The sequence below is a fragment of the Chlorocebus sabaeus genome, chromosome 21, assembly GCF_047675955.1.
Source record: "Chlorocebus sabaeus isolate Y175 chromosome 21, mChlSab1.0.hap1, whole genome shotgun sequence".
NCBI lineage: Eukaryota > Metazoa > Chordata > Mammalia > Primates > Cercopithecidae > Chlorocebus > Chlorocebus sabaeus.
The window spans coordinates 25,379,904-25,405,609 of record NC_132924.1 but is presented as its reverse complement, the minus strand read 5'-3'; the positions used below and the strand labels follow the sequence as shown (position 1 = coordinate 25,405,609).

Here is a 25,706-nt window from a genome sequence, read left to right as displayed (position 1 = left end):
TTTGTGAAATGCCTCTGCCTTTTCACCTCAATGAAAACAGAACAGCACAAAAACCCTGGGGAACACTGTCATTTTATATGTGTGTAAATGATGTTTTTGATGTTTGTTGGAAATGATTAAGGGAGGAAGGATGTTTTTTAATCAGCCAAAAAGATACTGCTCTTAATTATATTTTGGAGAAACCAAGATGTGCATTAACTCCTTCCAGATATTTAAGTTCCTATTATATACAAGGTAAAAAGATGATGAAAAAGATTGAAACCTACCTTTAAAGAACTTACTGATGGTATGTATATACATACGTAAAAATGATGGCTGGGCCTGGTGGCTCACGCCTGTAATCCCAACACTGTGGGAGGCCAAGGTGGGCAGATCACCTGAGGTCAGGAGTTCAAGACCATCCTGGCCAACATGATGAAACCCTGTCTATACTAAAAATTCAAAAATTAGCCGGGTGTGGTGGTGCATGCCTGTAGTCCCAGCTGCTCGGGAGGCGGAGGAAGGAGGATCACTTGAATCCCAGGGGTGGAGGTTGCAGTGAGCCAAGATGGTGCCACTGCACTCCAGCCTGGGCAACAGAGCAAGACTTCATCTCAAAAAAAAAAGCAATAAAAATTATGTACATGCATCAATCAGTCCTTTAGCACATATGACAGGGATGCTAGGGTAAGTAAATCAGAGTCCCAGTTCTCATAGAACTTATACTGGGAGAAAAAAAACAACAACCAATTTAACAAAAGATATAATTTCAGATACACATAGGTGCTATGAAGCATGGCAAATCAGGAAAGTATGCTAGATGGTAGGTAACTTGGAGTGATCAGGAAAGGCCTCTGAGAAAGTACCTTTGAGCTAAGGCTTGAAGAACAAATGTCAGCCGCTTGAAGAATAAGAGTCGGAATTTTTTGGGGACAAGCGATCTAGGCAAAGGGAATTGCAAAGCCAAAAGCCCTGAGATAAGAATGATTTGGCATGATCCTGGACCCACATGAAGGTCAGTATGATTGAAGTCTAGTAAGCTGGGGGAAAGCGGGTAGGAGAAGAGAGGTAGGCAGGGGCCAGGGAAGGGAGTTTCGACTTTATTCTTTATTTTTAAAAAATTTTTTGTAGAGATGGGGATCTCACTATGTTACCTAGACTAGTCTGGGACTCTTGGCCTCAAGCAGTCCTCCCCCGTCTACCTCCCAAAGTGCCAGTATTACAGGCGTGAGCTACCACACCCAGCCTAATTTCAGTATTATTCCAAGTGCAATCAGAAGCGGCTGGAGGATATATTTTTTTTTCTTTTTTGAGATGGAGTCTCACTCTGTTGCCCAGGCTAGAGTGCAGTGGCACGATCTCAGCTCACTGCAACCTCCGCCTCCCGGGTTCAAGCGATTCTCCTGCCTCAGCCTCCCGAGTAGCTGGGTCTATAGGTGCCTGCCACGATGCCCAGCTAATTTTTGTAATTTTTAGTAGAGACAGGGTTTTACCGTGTTAGCCAGGATGGTCTTGATCTCTTGACCTCGTGATCTGCCTGCCTCAGTCTCCCAAAGTGCTGGAATTACAGGCATGAGTCACCGTGCCTGGCCATTTTATTTTATGTATATATATATTTTTGAGACACGGTCTCACTCTGTCACCCAGGCTGAGTGTAGTGGTGAGATCATGGCTCACTGCAGCCTCCACCTCCTGGGCTGAAGTGATGCTCCCACCTCAGACTCCTGATTAGCTGCGACTACAGGCATGACCCACCACGCACGGCTAATTTTTTTTTTTTTTTTTTTTTTTTTGTAGAGACAAGGTCTCACTATGTTGCCCAGGCTGGTTTCGAACTCCTGGACTCAAGTGATCCTCCTGCCTTACCCTCCCAAAGTGCTGGGATTATAGGCATGAGCTACTACACCTGGCCCACTGGAGGATTTTAAACAGTGCAGTGACATGACATGATTTATGTTTTTAAAAGCTTGCCTTGGCATCTCTGAGGACAATGAATAAGAAGCTGAGAGTAGAAGCAGGGAGACCAAGTTGAGAGTAGAAGCAGGGAAACCAAGTAAGACCCTCTTGCAGTGGGCCAAGTGAGAGAGTGGTGATGGCTCTGAGTGGAAAGGGAGGTGTGGAGAGGAAGAGGAGTAGAAGACTCAGGATATGTTCTGGAGGCAGAGTTGATCAGCAGGTTAGTGTGTGAATGGAGTAGGAAGAGTGGAAGGAGGAATTAAACATGACTCCTAGGATTTTGGCTTGAACAACTGGGTGGATAGTTGAAATGGAAAAGACTGGAGAACAGGTTTAGTGGGGAAATTCTATTTTGGATATGTCATGTTTAATATGCCAGTTGATATCTAAGCTGAGATCTTTTTTTGAGAGAGGGTCTTGCTCTGTCACCCAGGTTGGAGGGCAGTGGCTCAAACATGGCTCAACCTTCTGCCTCAGCTTCCTATGTAGCTGGGACCACAGGCACGTCAAGGACACCCGGCTAATTTTTTGGTATTTTTTAGATACGGGGTCTCACTTTGTTGCCCAGGCTGGTCTCAAACTCCTCTGCTCAAGCAATCCTTCCATCTTGGCCTCCCTAAGTACTGGGATTGTAGGTGTGAGCCGCTGTGCCCAGCCCTCTAAGCCAAGATTTCAAATAGGCAGTTGGATTTCAGAGTTCAGATCTCAAGGAAGAGACCAGGCCAGAGAAATAAATTTAGGAGCCATTACTAAAGCCATTACTACATGGATGGATTTTTTTTTTTTTGTAAATGTTTTTTATCTTGTTTTTAATGGACATAATAATTGCACATGTTTATGGGGTACAGTATGATGTTTCAGTGCATGTGTACATTGCATAATAGTCAAATTTAAAAATTAATTGTATTGATAGGAAAAGTGTTTGGCTATTTGTATACCTAAATGCTAACAGTGATGAGCTCTGGAATGTGGAACTGCTGGTAATTGTTCCCTTTTACTTTTAGAGATTTTTGTACTTATTTTTAATAATAAACATATACTAATTTTATAATAAAAATAACAATGAAGTCATTTTCATTATGAAAAATTAATTCCAATTGAAAAACATTGTATTAGAGCCACTTTCCAGGGTTTTCTTTCCTTTTTTTTTTTTGTTTTTTTTTGTTTTTTTTTGAGGTTTTTATTTCATGAAATAGTAAACAAAATTTTAGATGATTATATGTGATATAACATAAAAGATATAACAAATAATTATTCAGATAAATACACTAGAAAAATGCACTTTTAACTGAATCTCACAATTGAAGTCTTTGAAATCCAATATGTAATTCCTGCACGTATTAAATATCTTGAACTTTTTTAAGTTGTAAGAACAAGATTCAAAAACCCCTAAGACTTCTTTCTTTTTTCTTTAGTTATTTTTTTTTTTATTATACTTTAAGTTCTAGGGTACATGTACACAACATGCAGGTTTGTTACATAGGTATACATGTGCCATGCTGGTTTGCTGCACCCATTAACTCATCATTTACACTAGGTATTTCTCCTAATGCTATCCCTCCCCCTGCCCCCCACCCCATGACAGGCCCCGGTGTGTGACGTTCCCTGCCCTGTGTCAAAGTGTTCTCATTGTTCAATTCCCACCTATAAGTGAGAACATGCGGTCTTTGGTTTTCTGTCCTTGGGATAGTTTGCTCAGAATGATAGTTTCTAGCTTCATCCATGTCCCTACAAAGGATATGAACTCATCCTTTTTTATGGCTGCATAGTATTCCGTGGTGTACATGTGCCACATTTTCTTAACCAAGTCTTTGCTATTGTGAATAGTGCCACAATAAACATATGTGTACATGTGTCTTTATAGTAGCATGATTTATAATCCTTTGGGTATATACCCAGTAATGGGATGGCTGGGTCAAATGGTATTTCTAGTTCTAGATCCTTGAGGAATCGCCACACTGTCTTCCACAATGGTTGAACTAGTTTACACTCCCATCAACAGTGTAAAAGTGTTCCTATTTCTCCACATCCTCTCTAGCACCTGTTGTTTCCTGACTTTTTAATGATCGCCATTCTAACTGGTGTGAGATGCTATCTCATTGTGGTTTTGATTTGCATTTCTCTGATGTTTAGTGATGATGAGCATTTTTTCATGTGTTGAAGGCCTTTTCTGCATCTATGGAGATAATCATGTGGTTTTTGTCATTGGTTCTGTTTATGTGATGGATTATGTTTATTGATTTGCATATGTTGAACCAGCCTTGCATCCCAGGGATGAAGCCGACTTGATCTTGGTGGGTAAGTTTTTTGATATGCTGCTGGATCTGGTTTGCCACTATTTTATTGAGGATTTTTGCATCGATGTTCATCAGGGGTATTGGTCTAAAATTCTCTTTTTTTGTTGTGTCTCTGCCAGGCTTTGGTATCAGGATGATGCTGGCCTCATAAAATGAGTTCAGGAAGATTCCCTCTTTTTCTATTGATTGGAATAGTTTCAGAAGGAATGGTACCAGCTCCTCTTTGTACACTGGTAGAATTTGGCTGTGAATCTATCTGGTCCTGGACTTTTTTTGGTTGGTAGACTATTAATTATTGCCTCAATTTCAGAGCCTGTTATTGGTCTATTCAGGGGTTCAACTTCTTCCTGGTTTAGTCTTGGGAGGGTGTATGTGTCCAGGAATTTATCTATTTCTTCTAGGTTTTCTAGTTTATTTGTGAGAGGTGTTTATAGTATTCTCTGATGGTAGTTTGTATTTCTGTGGGATCGGTGGTGATATCCCCTTTATCATTTTTTATTGCATCTATTTGATTCTTCTCTCTTTTCTTTATTACTCTTGCTCACGGTTTATCAATTTTGTTGATCTTTTCAAAAAACCAGCTCCTGGATTCATTGATTTTTTGAAGGTTTTTTGTGTCTCTATCTCCTTCAGTTCTGCTCTGATCTTAGTTATTTCTTGCTTTCTGCTAACTTTTGAATTTGTTTGCTCTTGCTTCTCTAGTTCTTTTAATTGTGATGTTAGGGTGTCAACTTTAGATCTTTCCTGCTTTCTCTTGTGGGCAGTTAGTGCTATAAATTTCCCTCTACACATTGCTTTAAATGTATCCCAGAGATTGTAGTACGTTGTGTCTTTGTTCTCATTGGTTTCAAAGAACATCTTTATTTCTGCCTTCATTTCCTTATTTGCCCAGGAGTCATTCAGGAGCAGGTTGTTCAGTTTCCATGTAGTTGAGTGGTTTTGAGTGAGTTTCTTAATTCTGAGTTCTAATTTGATTGCAGTGTGATCTGAGAGACAGTTTGTTGTGATTTCTGTTCTTTTACATTTGCTGAGGAGTGCTTTACTTCCAACTATGTGGTCAGTTTTGGAATAAGTGCGATGTGGTGCTGCGAAGAATATATATTCTGTTGATTTGGGGTGGAGAGTTCTGTAGATGTCTATTAGGTCTGCTTGGTGCAGAGTAGAGTTCAAGTCCTGGATATCCTTGTTAACCTTCTGTCTCGTTGATCTGTCTAATATTGACAGTGGGGTGTTAAAGTCGCCCATTATTATTGTATGGGAGTCTAAGCCTCTTTGTAGGTCTCTAAGGACTTGCTTTATGAATCTGGGTGCTCCTGTATCAGGTGCATATATATTTAGGATAGTTAGCTCTTCTTGTTGAATTGATCACTTTACCATTATGTAATGGCCTTGTCTATTTTGATCTTTGTTGATTTAAAGTCTGTTTTATGAGAGACTAGGATTGCAACCCTTGCCTTTTTTTTTTTTTTTTTTTTTTTTTTGCTTTCCATTTGCTTGGTAGATCTTCTTCCATCCCTTTATTTTGAGCCTATGTTTGTCCCTGCTTGTGAGATGGGTCTCCTGAATACAGCACACGGATGGATCTTGACTCTGTATCCAATTTGCCAGTCTGCATCTTTTAATTGGGGCACTTAGCCCATTTACATTTAAGGCTAATATTGTTATGTGTTAATTTGATCCTGTCATTATGATGTTAGCTGGTTATTTTGCCCATTAGTTGATGCAGTTTCTTCCTAGCATCAGTGGTCTTTACAATTTGGCATGTTTTTGCAGTGGCTGGTACCAGTTGTTCCTTTCCATGTTTAGTGCTTCCTTCAAGAGCTCTTGTAAGGCAGGCCTGGTAGTGACAAAATTTCTTAGCATTTGTTTGTCTATAAAGGATTTTATTTCTCCTTCACTTATGAAGCTTAGTTTGGCTGAATATGAAATTCTGGGTTGAAAATTATTTTCTTTAAGAATGTTGAATATTGACCACCACTCTCTTCTGGCTTGTAGAGTTTCTGCCAGGAGATCTGCTGTTATTCTGATGGGCTTCCCTTTGTGGGTAACCCGACCTTTTGCTCTGGCTGCCCTTAACATTCTTTCCTTCATTTCAACCTTGGTGAATCTGACAATTATGTGTCTTGGGGTTGTTCTTCTCAAGGAATATCTTTGTGGTGTTCTCTGTTTTTCCTGAATTTGAATGTCAGCCTGCCTTGCTAGGTTGGGGAAGTTCTCCTGGATAATATCCTGGAGAGTGTTTTCCAGCTTGGTTCCATTCTCCCCATCACTTTCAGGTACACCAATCAAACATAGATATGGTCTTTTCACATAGTCCCATATTTCTTGGAGGATTTGTTCATTTCTTTTTACTCTTTTTTCTCTAAACTTCTCTTCTTGCTTCATTTCATTCATTTGCTCTTCAATCACTGATACCCTTTCTTCCACTTGATCGAATCAGCTATTGAAGCTTGTGCATGCATCATGTAGTTCTCGTGCCATGGTTTTCAGCTCCATCAGGTCATTTAAGGTCTTCTCTGCACTGTTTATTCTAGTTAGCCATTCATCTAATCTTTTTTCAAGGGTTTTAGCTTCCTTGCAATGGGTTCGAACATCCTCCTTTAGCTCGGAGAAGTTTGTTATTACCGACCTTCTGAAGCCTACTTCTGTCAACTCATCAAAGTCATTCTCTGTCCAGCTTTGTTCCGTTGTTGGCAAGGAGCTGCAATCCTTTGGAGGAGAAGAGGCTCTCTGGTTTTTAGAATTTTCAGCTTTTCTGCTCTGGTTTCTACCCATCTTTGTGGTTTTATCTACCTTTGGTCTTTGATCATGGTGACTTACACATGGGGTTTTGGTGTGGATGTCCTTTCTGTTGATGTTGATGCTATTCCTTTATGTTTGTTAGTTTTCCTTCTAACAGTCAGGTCCCTCAGCTGCAGGTCTGTTGGAGTTTGCTGGAGGTCCACTCCAGACCCTGTTTGTCTGGGTATCACCAGCTGAGGCTGCAGAACAGCAAATATTGCAGAACAGCAAATATTGCTGCCTGATCCTTCCTCTGGAAGCCCCTCTCAGAGGGGCACCCAGCTGTATGAGGTGTCAGTCGGCCCCTACTGGGACGTGTCTCCCAGTTAGGCTACACGGGTGTCAGGGACCCAGTTTAGGAGGCAGTCTCTCCGTTCTCAGAGCTCAAACACCATGCTGGGAGAACCACTGCTCTCTTCAGAACTGTCAGACAGGGATGTTTAAGTCTGCAGAAGTTTCTGCTGCCTTTTCTTCAGCTATGGCCTGCCCCCAGAGGTGAAGTATACAGAGGCAGGCAGGCCTCGTTGAGCTGAGGTGGGCTCCACCCAGTTCAAGCTTCCTGGCTGCTTTGTTTACCTACTCAAGCCTCAGCAATGGCAGACGTCCATTCCCCAGCCAGGCTGCCGCCTCGCAGTTTGATCTCAGAGTGCTGCGCTAGCAGTGAGCAAGGGTCCGTGGGCATGGGACCTGCTGAGCCAGGCACAGGATATAATCGCCTGGTGTGCCATTTGCTAAGACCAATGGAAAAGCTTAGTAGTTGGGTGGCAGTGTCCTGATTTTCCTGGTACATACTGTCACGGCTGCCCTTTGCCAGGAAAGGGAAATCCCCCAACCCCTTGCACTTCCTGGGTAAGGTGATGCCCCGCCATGCTTTGGCTCACCCTCCGTGGGCTGCACCCACTGTCCAATCAGTCCCAATGAGATGAACCAGGTACCTCAGTTAGAAATGCAGAAATCATCCGTCTTCTGTGTCAATCATACTGGGAGCTGCAGACCAGAGCTGTTCCTATTCAATCCATATTGGAATGAACTCCACTACATGGATGGAAATTATAAGTCAGTGGGGCTGAGGAGATCACCTGGGGAGTGTACGTAGGCAGATAAGAGCATTCCGGGAAGAATTTAGAGTTCTCAGTCATTTGGTTATGGGTCAGAGGAAGAAGAACCCACAAGGTTTTATCTTTCTTTCTATCTGTCTATGTCTACACAGAGAGAAACATATATGACTATGTAACTATAACTATGCATGTGTGTGTCTGTGTGTGTGTGTATATATATACCTATATACATATATATGACTTTTTTCTGAGCTGTTTTAAGAGTAGCTTTTAGACATGATATCCTTTTCCCCCTAAATACTTCAGAGTAGGTATGTATATATGTAAATGTATAGAAGTATATGTGTATAAATGTACAGTCATGTGTCACTTACTGATAGGGATATGTTCTGAAAAAAATGTATCACTAGGTGATTTTGTCATTGTGGGAACATCGTCGTGGAATGTACTTACATAAACCCAGATGGTGTAGCCTATTGCTCCTAGACTACAAACCTGTATAGTATGTTGCTATACTGAATACTGGAGGCAATTGTAACACAATGGTAAGTACATACACACACACAGAGAGAGAGAGAAAGAGAGATTATAAAGCCAGTGTAGTAACATGTTACTATATTGGGAATCTGGATGATTCCTGGAATCCAGGAATCTTTGTTCCACTTTTGCACTCTCTCTCTCTCTGTGTGTGTACATGTAAACCTTTCACAACTTTTCTGTAAGTCTGAAATAATGGCAAAATAAAGTGGTGCAAATTGAGTACTAAGGTGGAAGATGACCTCACTTTGGAGTAGGTAAGAAATCTTGTAAGATATACTATTCAGCTGGATTTGTATTTAGAAATTCAAAGGTGATGGGCAGGACATTTTGGTAGTAGGAGTAGGATGAGCATGCCATAGAGGTGGCAAATAGCAGGGTTTGTTCAGGAATGAACAGCAGGTGATTGGGTTCCAATCTCTGCACGCTTTCCTTGGTATTGAACACTAAGCGAAGTGGGTGGTAAGGTCATTTGCAGAGAGGAAAGGGGTGGGATGGGAAATGTGATCGAGACTATGATAGGGATTCAAATGGATTCTGATTCAAATGATTCAAATGGATTCTGAGCAACATTAATGGTCCAGTGGGATAAAGTTGAAATGGAATTGGCTCAATTTCTTGTCTTTTTCTGGCAATGTTGAGCAAGCCAGGAAAACAGAACAAACAAGGTTAGAGATTAGCAAGTTAAGTGCAGCAAGAGGGACAAGAGACCAAGGAGAATGGTATTAAAATAGTTTCTTTTGAGGTCTGGCTGGGAAGGAGCAAGTGAGGCTTAAAGGAGGATGGGCAGTGTTTGGGAAGAGACCCAGGAAAGGCTGATGGCAGGCTCTGGAAATCTTAGACTATTCACAGTCTTGTTTCCTCATCTACTATTTTAAGGAGCTGGATTAGGTGGTCTGTAAATTCCCTGACAGCTCTAAGTTTTTGTTTTGAGAAAAAGTCTCGCTCTGTAGCCCAGGCTGGAGTGCAGTGCCACAGTCTCGGCTCACCGCAACCTCCACCTCCCAGGTTCAAGTGATTCTCCTGCCTCAGCCTCCTGAGTAGCTGGGATTACACGTGCGTGCCACTGCACCCACCTAATTTTTTGTATTTTTAGTAGAGACGGGGTTTCACCATGTTGACCAGGCTGGTGGTTTTGTTTTGTTTTGTTTTTTGTTTTGTTTTAAACTTCCTTTTCTCTTGGCCTCCTTTTCAAAATAGATTGAGCTACTTATGAGGCATGTGACCTCTTAGAAAAGGTTATGGTAGGAGATCAAGGTTAACACCTGGGCATAGCTATAAAGCCCCAGCTATAATATTTTCAATCTGGGCCCAAAGGTGAAAAAGGAGAATGAACTGAACATTAGGACTGGAAGGGAGAGGCGAGGGGACTTGCAGGTTTAGGAGGAGTGAGCAGCACTGAAGAAGAGATAATGAGGCAAGATTAGAATCAGGAGACCAGGTTTGGGGTTTGAAATCTTGGAGCTGGAGCATTTCCAAGTGTTGACTGGAGTCCATGTATGGTCATACATGTGGGTGGATGAGAAGGGAGGAGAAGGTCAGTACAGTTGGAAGGTTTGAGGAATGGTAAGGTCAGAGTATAGGAAGGCGGCCGGGTGAGGTGGCTCATGCCTGTAATCCCATCACTTTGGGAGGCCGAGGCAGGCTGCATCACCTGAAGTCAGGAGTTTGAGGCTAGCCTGGCCAATATGGTGAAACCCCATCTCTACTAAAATACAAAAAATTAGGCATGGTGGTGGGCACCTGTAATCCCAGCTACTTGGGAAGCTGAGGCAGGAGAATCGCTTGAATCTGGGAGGCGGAGGTTGCAGTGAGCTAAGATGGTAACACTGCACTCCAGTCTGGGTGACAGAACGAGACTCCGCCTCCCCCGCCACCCGCCAAAAAAAAAGGAAGGAGACTGTGGTCCCGGAGAATATATCAGCAAACAGCAAACATTTCTTGAGGGCCTATTAAGTGCCAGGCATGAACAGGACTGAGGAAGACTGGGATGGTGTCAGACTGTGAGAAGCAGGAAAGAGGAGAGTGAAAGTGAATGTCCTGAACCCCAACATTTGGAAGGATTAATGAAAGAATTAATGAACCCTGGGTCTGGAAATAGTATGTGAGGAGAAATTTTTGAAGTGTTTAGAAGATCACTAAATTCACGACAGACATCAATGGAATGCAATAAACCTGTTACATTCTCTTGTTCTCTTGTATCAAATTTAAGAAGATTTGTGGCTGGGCACGGTGGCTTATGCCTGTAATCTCAGCACTTTGGAAGGCCGAAGTGGTGCAGATCACCTAAGGTCAGGAGTTCAAGACCAGCCTGGCCAACATGGTGAAACCCTGTCTCTACTAAAAACAAAACAAAACAAAACAAAACAAAAATTAGCCAGGCATGGTGGCGGGTGCCTGTGATCCCAGCTATTCGGGAGGCTGAGGCAGGAGAATCACTTGAACCTGGGAGGCGGAGGTTGTAGTGAGCAGAGTTGTGCCACTGCACTCCAGCCTGAGTGACAGGGTCTGTCTCAAAAAAGAGAAATTTGCAAAATGCCTGTTTGCATGGGAGAAAAATTTAAGATGTTATATTTGATATTCAATAAATGGACTCTGATATTTAGGAAACACTGGCTTCTGTTATATCTGTAATATTTAAGAGTGACTTGTATGATATCACTAAAAGTTAAGTTTTGTAAAAATAGCTTTAAGAAATTAGGTATGGAAAAGAAAAGTTATCAATATAAAAAGTATAGTGTGATAAGTACATAAAATAATTCTTCCTCTTTATGAAAGGATTTACTGTGGTCTTTTAAATATGAATTATCTTAATATCCTTATCAACCACATGAGAAAATAAAAAGGAGATTAAAGTTGTATGCATTTTGAGATTAGTCTATTGAATAAAGGAGTTACACCTGTAGTTGCCCTGGTTTTTGGAAACAATATAATATATTCAGAAAGCACAATATGTTTATGCCATTCTGGAATCTGAAACATCTTCATTAATTAAACTAGAAACAAAAAATCTATGTCATACTAAGAATCATTAATAGTAGAGATTAGTACCATTAATCATTAATAGTAGAGAGTAGTAACAAGCAAAATAGCCCTTTTTAATAATATATAACATCCTTTGACGGTTCTTGTTTCTTCATTATAATAAATGTGTAGAACTAGAAATACCATTTGACCCAGCAATACCATTACTGGGTATATATCCAAAGGATTATAAATCATTCTACTATAAAGACATACACACATGTATGTTATTGTGGCACTGTTCACAATAGCAAAGACTTGGAACCAACCCAAATGTCCATCAATGATAGACTGGATTAAGAAAATGTGGCACATATGCACCATGGAATACTATGCAGCCATAAAAAAGGACGAGTTCATGTCCTTTGCAGGGACATGGATGAAGCTGGAAACCATCATTCTCAGCAAACTAACACAGGAACAGAAAACCAAACACCGCATGTTCTCACTTATAAGTGGGAGTTGAAAAATGAGCACATATGGACACAGGGAGGGGAACATCACACACCAGGGCCTGTAGTCGGGTGGAGGGTTAGGGGAGGGACAGCATCAGGAGAAATACCTAATGTAGATGACAGGTTGATGGATGCAGCAAACCACCATGGCATGTGTATACCTATGTAACAAACCTGTATGTTCTGCACATGTACCCCAGAACTTAAAGTATAATAATAATTTTTAAAAAGTGTAAAAGAAGGGGCCCTTCAGCCAGATAACCTGAGGTAGAGAACTTGAGTTTAGTTCTTCTTGCCACTGCCTTATGATTAGGTCTTGGCCTTTTCTCTCCCTGTAAAAATAAAAAGATTTGTGTTATTGTATTACTCTGTGAATTAAGTATAAATAGTCTAAAAATTTAAAAATTAAATATAAATAGTATTTTTAAAAGTATAAAAATAGTATAAAATATAAAATACAAATGTGTGTGACTGTATTTTGAAAAATTAACTGTTAGTATACAGCATTTGGATGGTCTTTGTTGCAGTCCATGCTTTCAAATTTTTGTGGTTTTTTTTTATCAGCAATTTTATTTGCAAAAGACATCATTATTATTTCATTTGTTTAAAAAAGCAGGTCTTAGAAGGAGCAAATACTCATTTTCCAGGGTTATCTTTAATCTCCAGTTATTTCTACCTCAGACTCTTGGTTCTATTCTTAAATTAATGTATTATGTTGTGGTCTTTATTTAAATAACTTGGGAAGTTTTGTGTTTTATTTAAATAAGTAGGGAAGACACTTTTGATGATTTAGGCAAATCCCTTAGCCTCTTTGCATCTCAGTTTTCCCATCTCTAAAATAGGAATAAGTGTTATTCTTATATTCATTTATTTAACAAGTATCTACTGCACTCATGTGCCAGAAGGTGCTGGGCTACAGCTATAAACAAGGCCCTGCACTGCCATAGCTTATACTCTAGTAGGAAGGTCTAGATAATAAACATAAATACATAAATAAAATAATATCAGATAGTGGCAAATGGGATGAAGAAATCAGAGTAATAGAATGGAAAGTGATTGGTGGGCAGAGAAGACGGGGGTGGCCACCTGATCAAAGAAGTCCTCTTTCAGGAGGTAGCACATGCAAGCTTAGGCCCAAATAATGAGGAGCAGATGTGCTAAATCTAGAGGAGGAGTGTCCAGGCAGAGGAAAGTCCTTGAGGTAGGAAGAAATTTGGCATTTTTTATGACCAGAAAAAAGGCCTGAAGCTGGAGCCTAGTGGAAAAAAAAGGGAAAGTATTGTGATGTTAGGAGAATACTAGGTTATTCAGAGAGGCAGGTAGGATCCAGATCATGCATGGCCTTGTGGGTATGATAAGGATATTACTGGATATCATTTTAATTGCAATGAAAGACATAGAGCAGCTCCAAACAAGTAATTGACACTGCAAAATTTACATTTTAAAAAGATCCCTCTCTATAAATAAATTGCTAAAACTAATAAGATCAGCAACAACAAATAAATGTAGGAATAAATTTAACAAAAGTTTACAGATCTTTATGTAAGTTTGTTATAGACATTTTTAGCAGGTATAATGAAGATATACCATGCTCATAAATGGGTAGCATTGGTGTCACAAAGATGCGAATTCTCTCCAAATTATGTGATAAATTCAGTGCAATTTGGATTAAAAATCAGAAGAGGATTTTCTTTTCTTTTTTCTTTTCTTTTTGGAGCTTGAGAATCTGACCCTAAAATTCATGTGGAAGAACAATGAGGCAAAATAATCCAAGTCGAATTGGAATTTGCCCTACCAGATATCAACATACATAACTAATACAGGTGATATTGGGAGAGGAATAGATAGACCAGTGGAACAGAATAGAGCCCAACATAGACCTACATGTACATAAAAAGTTGAGGCTGAACATGGTGGCTTACACCTGTAATCCCAGCACTTTGGAAGGCCAAGGTGGGAGGATCATTTGAGGCTGGGAGTTGGTCACCAGCCTGGGCAACAAAGTGAGATCCTGTCTCTACAAAAAATTTTAAAAACTAGCGGGTGTGGTGGCATGCACCTGTTGTCCCAGATACTTGGAAAGCCGAGATGGAAAGATTGCTTGAGGCCAGGAATTTGAAGCTGCAGTGAGCTATGATCGTGGCACTGCACTCCAGCCTGGGTGACAGAGCAAGACCCTATCTCAAAAAATAAAATAAAATAAAATAAAATAAAATAAAATAAAATAAAATAAAATAAAATAAAATAAAGAACAGTTGGTCAGGAATGGTGGCTCATGCCTGTAATCCCAGCACTTTGGGAGGTCTAGGTGGGTGGATGACTTGTGGCCAGGAGTTTGAGACTAGCCTCAACATGGGGAAACCCCAACTCTACTAAAAATACAAAAATTAGCCAGATGTGGTGGCATATACCTGTAGTCCCAGCTACTCAGGAGGCTGAGGCAGCAGAATTACTTGAACCCGGGAGGCGGAGGTTGCAGTGAGCCGAGATCAGGCCATTGCACTCCAGCCTTGGTGAAAGAGCGAGAGTGTCTCAGAGGGGGAAAAAAAAAGAAAAGTTGATATATTATAAAAGTGGCATTACAGGTCAATGAGAGAAAGGATGGACAATTTAATAACTGCTGCTAAGACAACTGGTTATTCATATAAAAAACAAGATCAATCCAGATAGTTTAAAGACAAAACCATGAAAAGCCACACTTTAAAATATTTAGAAGAAAGTACAGTAGAACATCTTTATTACCTCAGGATAGGGAAGGATTTCTTAAGGCATAAAAAACACAAACCCTAAAGGAAAGTATATATGGTATATGTATGTGTGTATATGTGTGTGTGTGTGTGTGTGTGTGTGTGTATCATTAGTTACATTAAACACTTCTGTACATCTGAGACATCATAAAGTAAAAAGACAAGCGACAAACCAAAAAATTGGCAAGCCAAGAAACCAACAAAGTTTGTTTTACCAGAAAATAGTAAACAACCAGCAAAAACCCTATGAATCAATAAGAAAAAGGCAAATAATTGCACAGAAAAATGGGCAAGGATATAAAGTTGAAAATCACAGAAAAGGAAAATTGAAAGTCCAGTAAATACAAAATCCTGTTCACCTTCACTAGTGGTAAAAGAAAGGCACTCAAACAAGAATGGCAAAATTTTAAAGGTACCCACATATTGGGGAGGAACTAGAGCAGCAGCCAGGGGCATATACTACTGACTGGAGTATCAATTGTTATGACCATTTTGAAGAGCAGTTTATTTTTAATATCTGGTAATAATATTGAAATAAGCTACCAATTCCTAGGTATACTGCTCTAGAGAAAGTTTTGCATGTGCATGTAAGGGATAGTCATGGCATCATGGGATCTTTGGAATGAAAAACTGGAAATAAGCTGAATGGCAATTAACAGGATAATGGGTACATAAATTACAAGTATATTTGTATAATATAATTTAGCAGTGAACATGAATTAAGTGCAGCTATAGTTATTAGTGAGGATAAATCCCATAAAGATATTATTGGGCCAAAAAAAGTTGCAGAAAGACTTATATCCTGAAAATAAAATTTATATATAAAGCACTAGATATTGTTGTGGATATATATATGTAGATGTGATAAAAGTATACATTTTTCTATGGGAATGATAAACATCAAATCAAGACAGTTTTACCCCAGAAGAGTGGGAAGATGAATGAGAATAGGAAGGGACACACAGGAGACTTCAATTACATGTGGGACGTTTTATATTTTTTTAAGTTAGGTGGCTGGTATATGGTTATGTTTCATTATTCACATCTTTGTTGTATATCATAATTTTTTTGTTTTTAATTTTTTTGTTATTTGTTATATCACACTATTTTTAAAAAGATAAAAATCATGCTAGCCTACAAACTGAAGAATGAACTACCAGGGGTTAAGAATGAAAGGAGGTATAGTAGGAGACAACTATAGTACCCTAGGAGAGTAGACTTGAATATCTACCATAGTTTCTGGCACATAGTAGGTGTTTTAGTCTTAGGAGTTATTTAATTCTGATGGTTGCCATTATTACTATCATTATCATTATAAAGGTAGAAACCAAAAACATAGTGGGATAGTGAGGGAAGATACACTAAATGTTGTGAGTAGCTATCTTATGCTAAGTGCTTTACCTCTTTTAGTCCTAACTGGAATCTAGTTGAGGTAGATATAAAGAAACTAAGGCTCATAGCGATAGCCAGAAGGCACAACAGCTACATAAATTTCTAATGACTCATTTTCCAATGTTTTTTAAAACATGCACACACACACAGACACACCCCAAATACATATACCCCTTTCCTGCCACACTTGAAAAAAATTCAAGTATCTTTTTCCTTTGTTCATAAATAACACATTCTGGGTTAAATACTAATAATTCTATATACTACACACTCAGTGTCTTATTACGGAATATTTTTGGATTATGTCTCTCCATTTTTCAGCTGCTCCTCCTAACAACTCTGAGGAAATCAGGGCAGATGATTATTCGTGTTACACAGATGAGTAAACTAAAATACAAACAGGCTAAATCAGAAGTTCTTGGCCTGGTGTCCATGAACTTCACAAAATCCTGTTAAATAGTTCATGATTAAATGGTCATTTTTCTAGGTAGAGGGTCAGTTTTAATATATTTTCAAAGGAGTCCATGACTCCCCACAAAGGTTAAAAAAAAAAAAAAACCCATGGGTTAACCGATTTGGCTAACTGGGTGGAGCCCTGACCCCAAGCAATATTTCCCTTACCCCTTGCCCTGATTTCGGTTACGCACAATCTATCATACAAAAATTCAAATTAAAAATATTAGTAAATACTTTTTGTTATGTTGACTGACTGCTAAGATGGACATGTTGTTATACATTTTGAAACCACTTAGTTGGGAGGAATAGTTCTGTTTTGTTCAGCTCATGGACAGTCACTCTTAACTTTTCAGATGAACAAATCAAGAACTGTCATCTTTACCTGCACAGACTTGTTATAGAAGAAATGACTCTGATACAGAAATTATGTAATCTATCTTACAATTTGGGGTACTCTACAAAAAATTAAGCAAGAGACATAGCCTCAGCTAGTGTGGAAAACGGATCATGAGCTGAGAACGGGGTTTTCATTTCCTTGGACCAGTTCCTTTAACGTTTACCGTTGTCCCTTCTCTCAGCTGTAAAAGGAAGGATTGAACTAGATAGAGGGCTTGTCAGAATTCCTCCTGCTCTAACACTGTACACAGTTGGATGGAATTTAAAATAAAAAACTGTGCATGAACCCTTCACACAGTCTGTTAATTTTAGCTTTATTTCACTGGCTGAGTGTCAGGGACCCACCAGACCTGCCTTTTCTGAGGGCCAGGCCTGCAGTCCCCCTTTTGGGGACTAGGAGTTGGGTGTGACCTGGGAAACAAAGCTGTTGAAGGCCAACGGGCTAGGAGCACCTGAAACACAAGGGCTCTCCGTCTCACTCTGTAGGCCAGGCTGGAATGCAGTGGTGTGATCTCCGCTCACTGTTACCTCCGCCTCCCGTGTCCCAGTTCAAGCAATTCTCCTGCCTTAGCCTCCGGACTAGCTGGGATTACAGGCACGCGCAACCACGCCTATCTATATATTTTTTTTTTGTATTTTTAGTAGAGACGGGGTTTCACCATGTTGGCCAGGCTAGTCTTTAATTCCTGACCTCGTGATCCGCCCGCCTCGGCCTCCCACAGTGCTGGGATTACAGGTGTGAGCCACCGCGCCCGGCCAACACAAGGGCTCTTAATCCTTTGTTTTCTTTTTTGAGGCAGGGTCTCACTCTGGCGCCCAGGCTGGAGTACAGTAGTGAGATCACAGCTCTCTGCAGCCATGACCTCCTGGGCCCAAGCGATCCTCCAGCCTCAGCCTCCCCAAATGCTGAGATTATAGGCATGCGCCACTGCTCCCGGTCTTAATACTTTTTTCAGGAATGAAGGAAGGCGGGAACGCCCAAACGCGGTTGGCGTGAAGCAATCGCCTTAAAGCTGAGTGGAATGTGTGGTTGTTGGGGGTGGAGCCGAGAACCCGACGTGATTGGAGAGCAGGAAGCGCCCCGCTGCCCGCCTCCAACCCGAGGCCAAGGCTGGGAGAGGGCCGGGAAGGAGGCGGGGCCGCCCCGGGAACCACTGGGCCTGGCGCGGCCACGTGACCGAGCTCAGGGGCGGGGAGAGGGCGCCCCGGCTCCGCCCAGCGCGCATGCTCGCGGCTCGGCGCTGAAATTCAAATTTGAACGGCTGCAGAGACCGAGTCCGACACTGGAAGCCGAGAGGAGAGGACAGCTGGTTGTGAGAGAGTTCCCTCGCCTCAAGACTCCTGGTTTTTTCCAGGAGACACACTGAGCCGAGGCTCACTTTTCTCTTCCTGAATTTGAACCACCGTTTCCATCGTCTCGTAGTCCGACGCCTGGGGCGATGGATCCGTTTACCGAGGTGAGTGAGTTTGCGGGTGCAGCCAGCCATGACCCACCGCTCTAGGCCCCCACCCCCCTTCCTCTGTCAACCTCTGGGCGAACTCCCACAGGGCGGAGGGCGCGTGTGTGCGCGTGCGCAGTGTGTGCGGGCGGGGGTCGGATTGGCTGAGGATGCAGAGCAGGGGCCGCGGCTGCGGCCTGCTGTGGTTGGTGGGTTCCTCTGAGATTTTGTTTTTCCAGTCCTACAGATAAAACTCTGGGAGGAAGGCTTTGAGTCTGTCCTAAAAGGCGGTAGTGAGAGGTCTTTCAGCCCCCGTTTTTACCATGTCCCTCTGCAGTCCTGGCCCAGCAAGAGTGAGGCGCAGGCCTGCGGAACGGGTCTGGCTGGAAGCAGCTGGAATGCCCTACAGGGCGGGGTCCGGGGCGGGTGACTCAGTGCGGCTGCCGCCGGGAAAGGCAGTGGGATGTGTGATTTGCGGAGTTCACTCAGCTCGCAGAGATGCTAATGACATGACAGCAAAACGTTAAAATAAGCAGGTGCTAGAAACCACTGCATTCGTTCATAAAAAGTCAGTAGTTCCTTGATATCCCATTGTTCAGCTAACTAGCGAAGAAGTTCATACCCGGGACTGACATTTTAATTGAAAGGAAACAGTGCAAGTGTGCCGACCACAACTATCAGCTCACGATTTTAGAGCAAAGAAATAAACCTTTCGGTGTTTATGGGGCATGTCATTACAGTACTTATTTCGTCTTTTGTTCCTTTGAGATTGCATATGGGTTACATCGTTATTGTGTCGATTTTAGCTTTTGTGGAGACTGCGTTGTCACATTCGGGAGTGTTTTGTTGCCAGTTGTCCACTCCCTTTTATTCCAGGACAGTTCCTCTTTCTTCAGGCTGTTGTGCAAGTTTCAAACTGTTGGTTTTTGAGTGTTGCAAAGTGGACCTAAAACTGTGTTTACACTGATTCAAAAACTTAAATGCTGTGAAGAGTGGTAATTCTTTCGGGGAGATGTAATTATAATTCTGTAAGTTATGTGTAAGATATTAATTACAGGTTTCAGCAATTAGAGTTTACTTATATTCAAGCATGACATAATCTATTTTTCTGTTTCAAATTCTTAATCATCTTGGGACAAATACATCAATTTTTTTCACCTTCCTTAAAGGTTCTAATAGAAAAACCGAGAGCATATTTTTGTATTAGCCTTAAAATAGGGCTGGTCATACACCAGATATCTTTCACTTACACTGAGGTCGGAAAGGGTGTATTTTATCTAAACTAGAATAGGATTCCTTAAATCATTAGCCCTATGTGTCCTCCTAAGTAACAGACAGGAACAAAGCATTTTTAAGTTGGCTGAAAATTGCACTTCATTTTACTTAAAAATGTCATTCTGAAGGTAGTACAAATCTCAGTTGAAAGAAACTTTACCTGTTTAGATCATTTTAGAATGTGCTCAGAAATATGTATGGTTTATGTTATGAAAAGCTAGATCACTTGCAGTTGGAAAAACAGCGTAGACATCTTTTCCTTAATAGGTAATGAATGAACTACTTGAATTGATTCCAACTCTTGGGTGCTTAATTATAGCATTTATAACATTTGCACAGTGAAATAAGTTACTGATACAGTTCTTTGTCTATCAACTGAAAGTTAGTATAAAATGACTTTCTCAGCCAGGGTTTCCTCTCAGAAACTTAGGAAAATTGAGAGACTATGGTACACAGGAAAATTGGGAGACTATTTTCTCAGTTCTCCCAAGGATAATTCAATGCCACCCTGCAAACATAGGAAATAAGTCTATTACATTAACGCCAGGGTATTAGGGCTTAATTGTTTTGGTAGCTCCAGTTGAGAAAGGTTACAGTCATGGTAAACTTTCTTTTCCTCAAACAAGACTGTTTTGCATCGCCCTTCCTCCCTGCTGTTGCTGATACTGTTCTGGCACTCTTTTTTTTTTTTTTTTAAGACAGAGTCCCGCACTGTCGCCCAGGTGACAAAACCATAAACTCACTACTCATAACATCAAGAGTTTGAAGCTCTGCTCACAGGTGATAGTCATCCCAGTACAAGAATACTACAAAGAAACCCAGAGTAAAGTCTACCAATCCAGAACTTTCTTTATAAAAACCTTAAAAGAGAAAAAGCTATAATTAAAATACTTCACAGAAGCATATTTTATTGTAGAATTTCTCTTATTTTCCAGAATTAAATGAAAGTCCCTGGGGAAGAGCTGCTAGAGCATATTGAAAATAATAAGAAATTAATTTATATTGAGTCTGCTCTGTTAAAGAGGGCAAGGAAATGAGTGAAATCTCCGAGAAAAATTTGTCAGAAATGACTTTGGGGTGTATGTGGCAAAAGTTGTTCAGGCACTATAAGCTTCAGTTTTCTGAGATTCATTCATGTGGGCTATCTTACTTCTTGAATATGTTATTGCAGTGTTTTTTTGTTTTTTTTTTTTTAATGCCTACACTGTTGGGAGAAAGGTGTGATATTTCAAGGAATATACCTTGTATTTAAAAGAGTTTTAAAATTCCTGATATACTGTAAGGAAGGGCTACTTACATTTATTGAGCTATTGAGTTTATATATTTCAGATACATAATTTCTTTTAAATTAATAACCTTTGGTGTTTATAGCTTTATTTCACAGATTAGGAAACTTTTTGCGTATCTATTAATTTTTTTAAATCTGGAAATTTTTGAACCTAATATAAGCAATAGAACGTTCATATATGTTTGAATGACAAAATCACATTCTTTCGTTGTGACATACTGCTCATGGTAACTGAAGCTGTGCTGACTCACAAATGTTCTAACTGACCAGAATGGAATGTGGGCATGTCTATGAATGAATATAATTAGGCTAGTGTTATATCTGGGAAGTGATAGATATAGCAATTGAAAAATCACAAATTTATTAATTTAGAAAGGAATCATTATTTCTTTTTTTCTTTTTTTTGAGACAGAGTCTTGTTCTTGCCAGGCTGGAGTGCAGTGGTGCGATCTTGGCTCAATACAACTTCCGCCTCCCAGGTTAAAGTGATTCTCCTACCTCAGCCTCCCAAGTAGCTGGGACTATAGGCATGCGCCACCCACCTGACTAATTTTTGTATTTTTAGTAGAGACGGGGTTTCACCATGTTTGCCAAGCTGGTCTCAAATTCCTAGCCTCATGTGATCCGCCTGCCTTGGCCTCCTAAAGTGCTGGGATTACAGGCATGAGCCACTGTGCCCAGCAGAGACTTTCTTATAAAGGGTTACAATCTACGGTGTGGCCATCCTGACAGGCTGGGAAACATATTTACTAGCTTCGGGCAGAGACTGGAAACAGGCACTTCAAGAGAGGAGAAGGTGGAACAGGGATTTGTGCCTAAAGGGTTAGCCAAGTATACATATTCAACAGGTTATAGGCAGAGCTATGAGTATTTACAAAAGGGGTCCCGATAGGTGGGTACTAAGCAAACATGTGGTTACATGCATCCCATGTTCACTTTGGAATGAAGACTTAATATGTAAATACATTACAGTTGGGCCCTATATGTCAAAAGGTGAGGTGGAGACATGAAGGCATTCAAGTGAGCAGCCTCTGTAAACTGGCCAGAACCAATTCATGGTTGGTGGTCTTCTTACTGAGAGAGAGTTATTGAAATCAATCTCTTGTCCAATTAAAGCTGTAGTTGTAGCTTGTGGAGCACGAGGGTTAGTCATGGTCTGATGGCGGATGAGCTGCAATTATTTTAATATTTATTGCTTATCTTGAGGTCAGTGCTTATTCAGCTACTAGAGTAAAAGAAAAGCTTTGGCATTTAGAAGACAGTTTATTTTTTAAGTGTAGGGAGTTTGTGACTTAACCCTTGCCTGGCATGGCCTTAGGTCCTATTTATTTGTTTAGAGACAGAGTCTCACTCTGTTACCCAGGCTAGAGTGCGGTAGCGATCACAGCTCACGGCAACCTTGAACTCCTGGGCTCAAGTAATCCTTTTGCCTCAGCCACCTCACCCACCAGGTAGCTGGGACCATAGGTGTGCCCCACCAGGCCTGGCTAACTTTTGTATGTTTTGCAGAGACAGGGTCTTGCTTTGTTGCCCAGGCTTGATCCTGTTTATAATTTGATATCTTATTGCTACAAAGAGCCTTCTGTCAGTCTTATGATCTCTATCTAACATTAATGCTCATCAGTTATTGTGTCTAAACAGCAAAAGGAAGGGTATAACAAGGTGCATGCAGCCTCTTGTCCCATCATGGCTGAGAACTCAGTTTTTAAGGTTTCTCTGGGGTCCCCTTCGTCAAGAGGGGGTTTGTTCAGTTGATTGAGAGGATTAGTATTTTATTTTTAGTTCTCATATTGTATCATGGGAGAAATTATCAGACATATATAGATTTGTGAAACAATTTGCTTATTCTTGAATTTTTCGAAGGACTTTTATTTAGTGGGTGAAGGTCTTGTATTTTGGAAGCCATTTGGTTCATAAATTATTTTTTCAGTGATTAGAGCGTTTCAATTTAGTGTCATTTTTTTCAATGAACTTTAAATTAGAAATCATTCTTAAGAAGAGTAGAGAGTGTACCTTCTTTCATATTTAGCTCATGTTTCTTTTACATACTCAGATTTTTAAAAAATTGTTACTCTATTTTAAGGAATTGAAAAGAGTCAAATGGAATTTAATTTTTCAGCCTGTACTAACTACTGTATCTGAGTATGCAAGGTGGTAATAATAATCTGCATACCTCCTTTAGTTGTGTGCATTTGAAAGAAAATGAATTGTTTCACAGCGTCTTGTGTTTGAGATTTACTTAAATTGACTTAAAATAGGAACATCAGTTGATTTGGAGTAGAAAGGAGTATTCACGACTTTATGCAATGGCTAAGATTTCAATTTAAAACCATTTTATTATATGTTAATATTTAATTAAATAAAACATAAGACTGTTTTGTTTTTCTTTCCTCTTAGGAAGTGTTTTATGTTTTCAAAGGACTAATATGTTATTTATCTCTTGCTGCTTACCACCATCCCAGATTTTAGGGGCTATGTTAGTTTTGCTGCTGTAACAACTTATCACAAATTTAGTGGCTTAAAATAACATATTCATTACCTTACAGTTCTTTAGAGACAGGGTCTCACTCTGAAATCTGAAATGGATTTTACTTTGTTAAAATCAATATGTCAGTGGGATTGTGTTACTTCTGGAGGCTGTAGGGGAGAATCTCTTTCCTAACTTTGGGTTTCTAAAGGCCATCTGCATATCTTGGCTTGTCCCGTTCCTCCATCTTCAAAGCCACAAATCACATTACTCTGACCTCTGCTTCCATTGTCATATTTTCCCTGACTCTCATCTTCCTGCCTCTCTGTTTTCCATTGTAAGGACCTTTGTGATTATGTTGGGCCTGACTAGATAATCTAGAATTATCTCCATCTAAAGATTCTTAATCACATCAGTAAAGTCTCTTTTACCCTGTGAGGCAACATATTCAGAGGTTTAGGGTATTAGGACAAAAAATCTTTGAGGGACCATTATTTTGCCTACCATAGTGGCTTAAAACAATACTCTATTTTCTCAGGATTCAGTGGGTCAGCAATTTGTATTGTGCTCAGCTGGGCTGCTGTTCTGCTTGTCTCTCCAGTGGTCATGCAGCAATCTTCAGTGATCTGGCAGATTATCTGGAGCTGGATGGTCTAGGATGGCCTTATTCACATGTTTGGCAGTTGATACTGACCATCAGCTGGGCCATGTGTCTCTAATAGACTTAACCTGGGCATGTTCACTTAGTGGCAGAGAGAGAGATCCCAAACTGTAAAATCTCTTGATGCCTAGAAGTCTCACAATATCACTTGTGCCATATTTTATTGGTCAAAACAGATCACAAGGCCAGCCCAGATTCAAGGGTAAAGAAATAGATTCTGTCTTTTGATGAAAGCAGAAAGAATTTGTGGCCTTTAAAAATCTTATATAAGTAACTTTACACATTTTATTTCCCCTGTAATGGTCCTATAATAATTATGACATTAGGGTGCTCATTTAGTGAATCTTGATGTAATTGCTTAGGATTCACTTTTGAAATATGTTTAACTGTCATCCTATGTGGCAATTGGTGATTTTAGAAGATACTGCAATTTTATGAACTTTTGATTAAACTTGCATTTTAACACTGATATATTTATTTGTGTAGAAACTGCTGGAGCGAACCCGTGCCAGGCGAGAGAATCTTCAGAGAAAAATGGCTGAGAGACCCACAGCAGCTCCAAGGTCTCTGACTCATGCTAAGCGAGCCAGACAGCCACTTTCAGAAGCAAGTAACCAGCAGCCCCTCTCTGGTGGTGAAGGTAATAGACTTTGTGGGGAAAAATAACATTTGCTTTTTTTTTTTTCTTTTGAAGGAGACAAGCCCCAGACATTTCATTAGCATATAGAAGAACCAAGCTCTTTGGGAGACAAATGTAACAGCCCCTGGGGGAAATAACAGCCTTCTATTCTATTTCAGAGTTATTATATTAGGCCTAGAACCCATTGGGTTGGAACAGAGTTTCTTCTAACAAATATTTCAAATTAATTGATTAAACTTTATTTTCTCCAATCTGAAGTTATCCTTAAAACTTCAAGGAAGAAAAATAAAGGAGTAGGGTAACATTTATGCTTACAGTAGTGTGTAGTTTTTTATCCCAGAGGTGGCAGAACAGCTGGCCACAGAGTGTGGATGGTGTCTCTGGTACTAGCAAGGCAATGGAAGGCACACTGCGAGTGCTTGACATTTAATGAACCTTTTTCACCCTCTATTTGCTGAACCGACTCTAAAGTGTAGGTTGTTAAATCTCCGGAAGTGGTGGAATTAAACACAAGCACACACAACACAAACACAAGCACAAACTCACCTGTAGTCTTACTCTTCCCTCAATCCGGGGATTCCCAGCCAGCATCAGCCAGCCTCCTTAGTCTTTTCCTGGAGTGTGGAATAGTCTGGAGATAATAATCTTCCTTAGTACGTCTGTAAAATACTGTAATACCACTGTAAAATAAAATATAGAAAAAAATTACAGAGGGAAAACCAATTTTTTTTTTTTTTTTTTTTTTTTTTTTAAAGAGAAGAGTACATGGGGCTAGCTCAGTTATTTTGGAAGCTAGTCATAGAACAAAAATTAGTGTTCATACATTTATCCATTTTGAAGGGAGAGCGAAGGAAATAC

At 40.3% G+C, this 25,706-nt stretch overlaps 2 protein-coding genes across 5 annotated transcripts in view; one reads left to right on the top strand and one right to left on the bottom strand.

Annotated features, from left to right (window-relative positions):
* MATCAP2 (microtubule associated tyrosine carboxypeptidase 2) overlaps window positions 1–18,580 on the bottom strand; it is a 72,062-nt gene extending 53,482 nt beyond the window's left edge. The window contains exons 1-2 of the mRNA XM_073008966.1: window positions 18,458–18,580; window positions 12,350–12,419 (exon numbers count right to left, since the gene is read on the bottom strand). Coding sequence (XP_072865067.1) covers window positions 12,350–12,419; window positions 18,458–18,565 — 178 coding nt within the window. The 5' untranslated portion in view covers window positions 18,566–18,580. The remainder of the gene's footprint in view (window positions 1–12,349; window positions 12,420–18,457) is intronic.
* The window catches only part of ANLN (anillin, actin binding protein), a 65,016-nt gene continuing 57,603 nt past the window's right edge, over window positions 18,294–25,706 (top strand). For all 4 annotated transcript variants that reach the window (XM_007981616.3, XM_007981615.3, XM_007981614.3 and 1 more), the window contains exons 1-2: window positions 18,294–18,535; window positions 24,695–24,848. In XM_007981616.3, coding sequence (XP_007979807.2) covers window positions 18,518–18,535; window positions 24,695–24,848 — 172 coding nt within the window. In that variant the 5' untranslated portion in view covers window positions 18,294–18,517. The remainder of the gene's footprint in view (window positions 18,536–24,694; window positions 24,849–25,706) is intronic.